The sequence below is a fragment of the Centroberyx affinis genome, unplaced genomic scaffold (assembly GCF_046629955.1).
Source record: "Centroberyx affinis isolate AG114_WGS23_722 - 3 ecotype Tasmania unplaced genomic scaffold, CSIRO-AGI_Caff_v1 ptg000062l_1, whole genome shotgun sequence".
Classification (NCBI taxonomy): Eukaryota; Metazoa; Chordata; class Actinopteri; order Beryciformes; family Berycidae; genus Centroberyx; species Centroberyx affinis.
In genome coordinates, this window is record NW_027278773.1 from 45,001 (window position 1) to 55,226 (window position 10,226).

The 10,226-nt window shown below is 45.4% G+C and overlaps 1 protein-coding gene across 1 annotated transcript in view; it reads left to right on the plus strand.

Moving 5' to 3' along the window:
- Nucleotides 1-2,114, plus strand: part of rsph14 (radial spoke head 14 homolog) — a 6,106-nt gene extending 3,992 nt beyond the window's left edge. Inside the window, exons 4-6 of the mRNA XM_071519950.1 lie at nt 358-625; nt 1,434-1,570; nt 1,813-2,114. Coding sequence (XP_071376051.1) covers nt 358-625; nt 1,434-1,570; nt 1,813-2,114 — 707 coding nt within the window. The remainder of the gene's footprint in view (nt 1-357; nt 626-1,433; nt 1,571-1,812) is intronic.
- Nucleotides 2,115-10,226: the final 8,112 nt, after the last annotated feature.

Genomic DNA, 10,226 nt, shown 5'->3' on the forward strand with positions numbered 1-10,226 from the left:
TAATAATGGTGAAATCTAACAATTCATCAATTTGCTGGGGACCCCCTGGAACCCCCTCAAGGACCCCTGCGTTCACTGACTGGATGAAGTGTGTATGAAGTGTTTTTATCCCCTGGACCCCCTCTTCCTCCCTCCTGGACCCCTGTGGTTCACATTGAGAACCACTGTCAAAGACAACCGGTGTAGTATTGATCGATTCTACACTAAATATGGCATCAATCAAACTGCATCATATCCATCACATCAGAGCTGGGTGAAGCTGATTGGCTGATTTTTAACAAAAGGACATCTTGGTCTGGCCCAGTCTGAGCATGAGAGGAGCAGCAGGAGTGAGATGTTCTCTGTGTCGTCCTGCAGGAGCGGAGGCCATGCTGCCCCTGGTGCCCCGGCTGCTGCTGAAGCTCAGTGAGGAAGAGGAGGAGGAGGAGGAGGAGGAGAGACAGGAGCAGGAGGTCCAGAAGGAGGAGGAGGTCCGGGTGCTGCTGCTGTCCACCCTGGCTCGGTGCGTGCGGCGGGACGCCCGGCCGGCTCTGGCCTGCGGCGGCGTGGCGGCGCTGGGCCGGCAGCTCGCTCACCGCTCCGCTCTCGTCCGCAGGGAGGCGGCGGCCGCCATGATGGCCATCAGGTTACTGACCTTATCGTGCGGCGGCCATTTTGAACACTTGGGGCGGGAAACTCTGCCCAGATCTGTCCTGCTGCTGTGAACCAAGATCATCATACAAACATTATTATTATTATTTTACAGATTCACACTGAAAAACACGTTAGAAACAAATGGAGCTCAAGAATCAGGAGGGAAATAGGTTAAATTTTATATATTTGTCCCATTATCACTAGATACCAGAGGCTAGCCTATAGCTAGCTACTAGCTTACTAACTAGTAAGCTAGCTAACTAACTTCCCTGCTAAATTCAAGCAGTCGGTGTGGTTGTTGTTCCTGAGATTGTTAGCTAATTTGAGATTATTAGCTGTTAGTCTGGTGTATCTGAAGTCCAACACATATATGTTGAAGTGATATTATTTTTATATAAATATCAATCTTTCCCACCCTGAGTGTTCAAAATGGCCACTGTTTAGTTTTTACTTTTGGCTTCTTTGTTTTTCTTTGGTTCATTTGTTTGTTTGTTTCATTTTCTTTTTCCTTTTCCTTTGTTTGCTAATGTTACGTAGCTAGTGCTGATTAGCTAACAGATACATCATAACATCAGTGTGTTTGCTGGCTAGTTAGCTAGCTAACAGTTTGTTCAGGTTAACTGAGCTGACTCTTCTCAAGCTCCAACTCTTCATGTTTTGGAGTAGAGACTAGGGCTAAAGACAAGACAGTTTACTGTGTCACAGTAACCTACATTTGGAAACAAATCCACCTTATCACACTATTCACTGTCACTGAGCCCGTCACTGATTGGTTGCTGGGCGGTCGGTGTGTGCTGCAGTGTTCCTGTGGAGGGGAAGCAGCAGGTGTGTGAGGAGGCGGTACTTCCTGTCCTGGTGGCTCTGCTGTCAGACGGAGACGCTGAGGTCCAGGCCAACGCTGCAGGAACCATCATGAACACTGCTGTCATCACCAGAGGTACACACACACACACACACACACACACACACACACACACACACACACACACACACACACAGGCCTGGTACATAGTTAACACAAGGTGTACACACACTAACAGAAGTTGGGTTTCCAGAGTGCAGATGTTATAATCCTTTTACCCAGCAGGGGGCAGCAACACCTCCAGTCTGCAGGTTTTGAAGAGGCTTCTCTCTCTCTCTCTCTCTCTCTCTCTCTCTCTGTCTCTCTCTCTCCTCCAGGAAAGCTCCAGTGTCTGGAGTTAGACGTCCTTCCTCTCCTCCTGGGTCTGGTGTCAGAGGAGCAGGAGGAGGGGGAGGAGGAGGAGGAGGAGAAGAGGAAGAGGAGGAGGGCGGTTGTCGTGTACTCCCTGCGGGCGCTCGCCTCGCTGGCCGAAGCCCCCGCCGCCCGCCGCCTCCTGCTGCAGCACCTCCCCCTGCTGAGGAAGAGGAGCGGGGAGGAGGGGGAGGAGGGGGGGGAGGAGGAGGAGGAGGTCCGCCGCGCCGCCCGGACCGCCGTCAGGGTCGTGACCTGGACTCCCTGACAAACTGACAGTACATTAAAGTTCCAGTCCAGCCTGCTGTGTGGCTCCAGTGTCTGATCAGTTAGAGTCCTGCTTCACACGTTCTCTAACAGGGACAATTTCTACTTAATGAAATTTTAGGTTGTGTCCAGATAAACCTTTTTCACCAACATGGCTGACGTTCTTCTGCAGGTTACAGATCAGTTCTCTCCATTAACAGCGATGTTAAGAAGCAACTTTCTGTCTGTGATCACTGATTCAGTGTTTCAACAGTTTAACTCAATCCAGCTGTTGTCACTGACATCTTTCTGTTTCTGTTGTCAGACTGAAACACTATAATCAAGAGATTTGATCGAGTCACAAAATGCTAACAGACCAGAAGTTACTGTTAGCCTTGGTTAGCCAGTTAGCATTTTGTGACCCTCGATCACGTCACATCTCACATATTAAAAATTGACGGAAGTATGTAGTATGAAGAATTAAGGCACGACCATAGTGAAATTGAACCATTTCTCATATTGCTGAGGAACCCTGAAACATCCTCACCCCCTCAAGAACCCCGGGAACTCCCTCAGGGACCCCAGAGCTTCCTCAAAGACCCCTGGAACCCCTTCAAAGACCCTGGAACCCCTTCAAGAACCCCTGGAACCTCTTCAAGAACCCCTGGAACCCCTTCAAGAACCCTTGGAACCTCTTCAAAAACCCCTGGAACCTCTTCAAGAACCCCTGGAACGCCTTCAAAGACCCTGGCACCCCTTCAATAACCCCTGGAACCTCTTCAAGAACCCCTGGAACCCCTTCAAGAACCCCTGGAACCCCCTCAAAGACTCCTCAACTTCCTCAAGAACCCGTGGAACTCCTTCACAGACCCCTGGAACCCCCTCAAGAACCCCTGGAACTCTTCAAAGACCCCTAGAACCCCTTCAAAGACCCTGGAACCCCTTCAAGAACCCCTGGAACCCCCTCAAAGACTCCTCAACTTCCTCAAGAACCCGTGAAACTCCTTCACAGACCCCTTGAACCCCATCAAGAACCCCTGGAACTCCTTCAAAGACCCCTGGAACCCTCCTAAGGACCCCTGGAACTTCCTCAAAGACCCCTGCAGGTCCCCGGACCCCAGTTTGAGATGACAGAGTGACTTCATTCAGGTCACAGCAGTAGAAAAGCTTCAGTTCCTTTCTCCTCTGACCTGTTCTCCTGAATGCAGCTCCTCTCTCGCTCCTCTTCATTAAATTAAGGCCATCTGCTCTCCACCAGTAGATCTCAAAGACTCTTTGTTAGCGACGCCCTGCAGACCCATCAACCGCTCAGCTGGATCAATGGAGCCTCTGATCTGACACTGAGGCAGGCTGAGGCTGAAAGGTTTTCTGCTCCGTAACGTCAAAGTTACATTTAGAATCTGAGAGTGTGAATCAGGGAGGCGAGCCGGTGGATGGTCGAGTCGATGTGAAGTCAACATTTTGGTCTGCAGAACGTTCTAATGTCAGATAGAGAGAATCCACTACTTCTGTACTGATGACAGAACGTCTGCAGGGCCAAAGTGAAGACCAAGGACCAGGATCCAAACAGGAACCAGACTTTTTCCTGCTGTGCCTTACACACCTGCATGAAATGTGTTTCTAGATTCAGATTCAGAAAAAGCTTTATTGACAGGAGTCAAGTAGTATTGAGTGTTGACAAAGCTTATTACAATAGTACAGGAGAAAATCAGGTACAAGATGAATATAGAGATTATAGGAAATGTATGAATTAAAATTTAAAATAATCATAAAAACAAAATATAAGAATTCCTAATTAAAAAAAACTCTATCATAAAAATGGTTCATATGATAATTATGATTCTATGCAATCCTATGGACAATAAGGCATCCAAGCATCATTGTTTTCTCCGCATCCCAAGAGCCACTGTGTGTGTGTGTGTGTGTGTGCGTGTGCGCGCGCGCGCGCGCGCGAGTGAGTTTGGGAGGGAATAGAAAATAGGAAATGCACTTTAGAATTTTGGGAAGTATATTTTTTGCATAGTCTTGTATTTTACTAGGTGCAGAGCCCCTAAAGTCCCGAAAAGTTATATTTTTTTTTATCTTGTGCGCACAAGTTAAACAAGTTATTATCTTGTGTGCACAATTATCTTGTGGGGGCAAGTTATTATCTTGTGCGCACAAAATAAAAAGAAATATCACCTTTCGGGACTTTAGGGGCTCCGTAACTAGGAGACATTTCAACACTTGTGGGCGTCTGGTTTTGTCTAACGTACAGAACAAGAAGTCAGGATAAAGCTTGTTCTTCCATCTGTTTCTTCACACTGCAGCAGCCTGAACAGTGAAGTCACGTATCATTCTGAATGTGATGGAGAATATGATGTTGCAAAGTATTTTAAACGAACACAACTTTATTAAATATGTAGCCTACTCTTTTCAACACGGCAGCATGTTGCTGTCGTCATGTTCTATTGGAAAGACACACAGATGTTCAGACAGCTGCTGATAATGACTCAGCATTTTTTTTTTACAGTCTAATGTTCAGAGGTTTCCTTTTCATTAGTAGGCTAATATGAAATACTGTAATTAGAATATTCCTATAATATTCCTATAATATTTCTATAATATTCCTATTGGAGCCTATAATGTGTCTGTAGTACTTGATAGTGTGTTTATAATGATCTTGTAGGTATAAACTGCTGCTACTACTATTAGTATTACTATTACTACCACTATTACTACTGCTACTTCTAACGCTACTAGTACTACCCTAATAATAATAATGATAATAATAACTGTTTATGTATAGAGCATGTATCAAGACAAAGCTATTAAAGGCTTTACAAGATACATTAAAATATGAGTTATAAATGAAAATGTTCACAATAAATATCGAGAATAAAATACATATTTTCTGCAGCAGTTAGTTCATCAGGCTGCAGAGTCTTTTCTCTGGAAATATAAAACACGAAGAGACAAAACACAGAAGCTTACTGAACAGTCTTTTCTGTAATTTCACATATTTCCATCCAAGCTGACGCTGACGTGTTGCTCCGTCATGTTTGACCCCCGCGCGCTGAGAAATGGACTGATCCAGAGAGAGAGAGAGAGAGAGAGAGAGAGAGAGAGAGAGAGACATAGACAGAGACTGGTGTGAAACAGCAACAGCAGAGACGCACATTGCTGCTATCAGACACACACACATACACACACACACACACACACACACACACACACACACACACACACACACACACACAGCGACCTGGGACTATATTTGGGATTGAGAGAGAGAGAAACAGTTGATGTGAGCGGAGCTGCTGGATGTTTCTACCAGACAGCAGCAACACAGGTGAGACTCTGTTTTATTTCATATGAGTATGACTGTATGTATGTAGGAGGGCTGTGTGGGTATTTATATAGTGTGTGTAAAGTAGTGTTCCTTATACCGAAAAAGAACTGGTAATCCTCTGATAAAGATATACCGCAAAACTATAGGAATATATTATAGAGGTTTGTGGTTTGGGTCGTATCGTATTAGGAAATAATTGAATGAACTTAAGTTTCCTTTTAAATTAATTGAATTGACAGTGGAGTGTGTGTAGTTTCTATATTATATGGATATTGTAGGGATATTTTATGGATACTATAGGGATATTATAGGGATAATATAAGGGTATTATCGGGATATTATGGTGTTTTTTGGCCGGCTCTCTCCCCGGCTCTCTCCCCGGCGGTGGTCGACCTTGGCCGGGGAGGCTGGCGGTGTGACAGCCGGGGATGGGATGAGCCGCAGCGGGCTGAGAGGCTCCGACGTCCCGCCGAATCTAACGCTCCTAAAAAAAACCCCTCCGGACTGCTTCCCATCAGGTCCGATATAGACTCAGTTCACTGCCTGGTCTGAATTATGTAAGAGGCTGCTGACAAGTGAGGGAGTTTCTGCCGAGGATGGAGGATGGAGGGAGGGAGAGATGGAGAGAGAGAGAGAGAGAGAGATGGAGGATGGATTAAGGATGGGATGGTTTTATGTAACCCAGCATCACAACATCTGCCGGCCGGCCTCGCCTCTGAAATCAAACACCCCCCCTGTACCAGGATCAGTTCAGTTTCACTTCAATTCATTTAAATGGAAACTTCATTTAATTTGCTGTAACCACAGAGCGCCCAGCCTCAGTTATTAATAGGTTGTAACGAAAAATCACTGTAATATCTCTAGAATATTCCTATAAGGACTTATAGTGTATTTATGGAACTCAATACTGAGTTTATGGTGGCTTTGTACTTTATGGTATTTTTATTTATTTATTTATTTATTTTTATCTCTTATGGTGTCACTATTGTTCCTGCAATATCCCTCTGAGGACTTAAAGTGTGTATGTGGTACTCAATACTGAGTTTACAGTGGCTTTGTACTTTATGGTATTCCTATAATACTCCATTGTTTTTTTATGTCTGTGGCAGTAAACGGTGTCAGCACAATATTCCTGACTTACTGCATGTCTGTGGCTGTCAGTAGTGTCCTTGTTGTACTTTGTGGTATTTGCTTTTATCTCTTATAGTATTACTATACTGTGATATCCATGTAGTATTTTGGGTTTGGAGGAAAAGTGATTTAATTGAAAGTGTAACTGAGTCTGTCTGCCTGTCTGTCTGCCTGTCTGTCTGCTGTCTGTCTGTCTGTCTGTCTGCCTGTCTGTCTGCCTGTCTGTCTGTCTGTCTGTCTGCCTGTCTGTCTGTCATCGTTAAGCTTTTAAACGGTTGCCCCCCCCCCCCCCCCCCCTCCAGGCTCTTTCTAGCTCCCACAGGACTGGAAACCCATTATTCACAGCTGGGTTCAATAGGACAGAGAGAGAGAGAGAGAGAGAGGGAGGGAGAGAGAGCGAGAGAGAGAGAGAGAGAGAGAGAGACAGAGAGAGAGAGGGAGAGAGAGAGAGAGAGAGAGAGAGAGAGAGAGAGAGAGACAGAGAGAGAGAGGGAGGGAGAGAGAGCGAGAGAGAGAGAGAGAGAGAGAGAGACAGAGAGAGAGAGGGAGAGAGAGAGCCTTACTGTTGGTTACCTGTAATGTTGGTGATCTGGAACTGAAGCTGGTTCTGCTGCAGCTGTCCTTCAGTCTGGATCAGAGAGTCGGGTCAGACTGATGGTTCTTGCTGTGATCTCTTGAATCTTGAATCGTCTTGTCTTACTGTTCTTGTTTTCTTCTTTGCCTGTTTGTGTTTTCTCGGTTTGGGTAAGAACCACTGAATCCTCCCACCATCCAGCTCCACCAGACCAGGTGCACAGGTGCATATCGATGTCTGATACCACCGAAATAATAAAATAACCACCAAATAACCACCAAAAAGCAAAGACTAATATCAACAAAACTTAAAACACCCATATTGGCTCCAACAATCAGAATTAATTTCACACTTCCGACAGTTTTGAGTAGCAGATCAGATCAGCTGTGACTCAGCAGCCAAAAACAAAACACTGAAACACTGAAACACTGAAGCATCGACACTGACAGAGGAAATGCTGCTGAGCGGCAGCTTTGGATTCTGGTTTCTCCAGAATTATTTGGGGACGCTCTGCAATGTTCCAGTGACCCAGCTTCGGGTCTCGACCCTGTGATTGAACCCCGGAGCCTCAGGTGGAATTTGCAATTTTTTTTTTCACACTAAACCATGCACTTTTTGTTTAGACAAAGACAATTTACAGTATAATGCTGCTATTCCCCTACAAATATACTGCTAATTTTCTCCTCTTTTTTTTTCTTGGTCCACTATGTGTATTGGGTTGTATTGTATTGAGTGTGTGTACTGTGTGTATTGTGAATGTTTTTATAAGATCTTTTTTATCTCTCTCTATTTTAATTTATTTATGTACACTGTAGGTCTAGGAGGAACGGTATTTCATTCTTGATTGTACGTAAGTGCAAGAAAAAATGACAATAAAGAAATCTTGAATCTTGAACCCGGTCCTGGTCTGGATTACACCTGCTAACAGTCCACCAGGACAAATAATAGGACAAATAATTACTGAACACAGAAATCAAACCTCTACGTACCTACAAGGCAAACAACATTAAAGGACTAGTTCACCCCAAAATGAAAATTCAGTCATCTGCTCCCCCCATGTCAGTTTAAACTCCACTGAAGTTGGAAGGACCATCAAACACACAGCAGCTCTGGCTCAGCCTGATAACAAACTGTTGAAGTTAACAGAGCTTCATAATATATCCGCCAGATTTCTCCAAACAGCTTGTGCAGCAGAATCCAAGTGTTTTGTAGTCAAACGATTGAACTCTGGGTCCAGAAGTCCAGTATTTACCTCAGTATCTCCTAGATTTTCTTCTCTGAGGACGCTCCGGTCGCCCGACAGCTCTGCAGGAAGACTCTGCCTGAGACTATAGGAAAAAACCAGGAGATGGTGAGGGAAATATTGGACGTTTGTAATAATTTGGCTACAGAACACTTGGGTTCTGCTGCACAAGCTGTTTGGAGAAATCTGATGGACGTTTTCTGCTGTTTTGGAGCCCAGTTAGAACTCACTGTGTGTTTGGTTTGCTACCAGCTTCAGTGAGGCTGAGCAGAGAAAGACTGAATCTTCATTTTGAGGTGACTTTATATTTTGAGTGAGAAGTTGGGTTCTGGTCCAGTGATTTCATGGAGCTGGGTTACCTTGCGAGGCAGCTGGATTCGCGTGATCGTGATCTCGAGAATCCATCTTGCCAGTCTTCAAGTTCTGCGTTTGTGGCTGAACCACAGCGGTGCGGACCAGTCAGCGTTCGTTGATCTGATTGGTTGAAGTTTGCCCATGATAGACGCTGATAGACAGATGGTTCATCCAATCACCTGCCAAGTACTTTTTGAAAGTGCCTGCCCTTTTCCAAACAGTTTCCAAGGACGACTTCCCAGATGGTTCTGTGTAACAAACCATCTGGCAAGTCAGGTTAGGAGTTGGGTGGTTTGGAGTCTTTCTGGAGCCGGGCTCTAGTGGACATTAGAGGAACTGCAGCTTTCAGCCACTTCCTGATTGGCTTCAAAATTCACCCGTGGCTTTAGCCGCTTGGTCTGAACACAGACTGAACACAGACTGAACACAGACTGAACACAGACTGTCCAGATGAAGGACAGACAGTCTGTTTAACGCTGCTGCCCTCATAGCACCATGCTCTCTAACCACCTGAGCTGTCCAGCCTTTGTGTGTGTGTGTGTGTGTGTGTGTGTGTGAGTGTGTGTCACCTCAGGTTATTAGAGTGTGTGACACTTGGCCCGAGGTCGGCTGCTGCTCAGGTTTGAGGATACAGTAAATCTCAGACTCTGCTGGAAGCTAAAGATGCTTCTGGCCTCTGTGTAGGACTGGTATGGAGAAACATTACAGACTAAACAAATCGCACCTGAACTGAACTTTTTTTTTTTCGTGAACTCATGATTTGCAAAACCCAAACTTTTCCCCACATTTCTCCTCCCATTCAGTCAAGTTGGATCTGTTTCATAACTGAAACAGTGAACAGCTGTTGCTGTGGCGGGTCGGCGAGTCTCACCTGTCAGTCACACGGTGAAAGAGGCTGCAGGTGCTGCTGGGAGCTCTGTACTGGTTCCATTCTCTTCCAGTCCACTCTCCATTCACTGTTGGTTTAAAAAGAAAGGTTGACTGAGCAGCTTGTTGTTTTCCAGTCACACAGTTCCACTTGTTCACACTGGGAGCTGACCAGTGAAACCAGTCTGCTGCTGGAGCCTCAGCTGGCACGATCACCTTCCATACTCCATCCATAGACTAGAGAGCAGTGTTACAGTCCAGTCACCAAACCTCGAGTCCAAGTCGAGTCCCAAGTCCTCGATGTTCAAATCCGATTTGTGTCTGAGTCGAGTCTCAAGTCCTCAATAATCGAGTCTGAGCAACCAGTTTGAGTTCAGGAACTGATTTGACATTTGACTCGACTTTTCACTCCAGTTCATGGAACATCCAGTAAGTGAAGCTCACAGTACGAGGCGGAGCATCTTCATCTTCCTCTTCACCTTCCTCCTGTGTCGCTATAGCGACAATCTGTTCCATCCTCCTGTCAGTATTTGTGTGGTCAGATAATCGATGCTGTGAACCAATCAGATGATCAGGGACAAATCTGAGTCTAAGTCATCAATATTCAAGTCAGAGTACAAGTTAGAGTCATCAG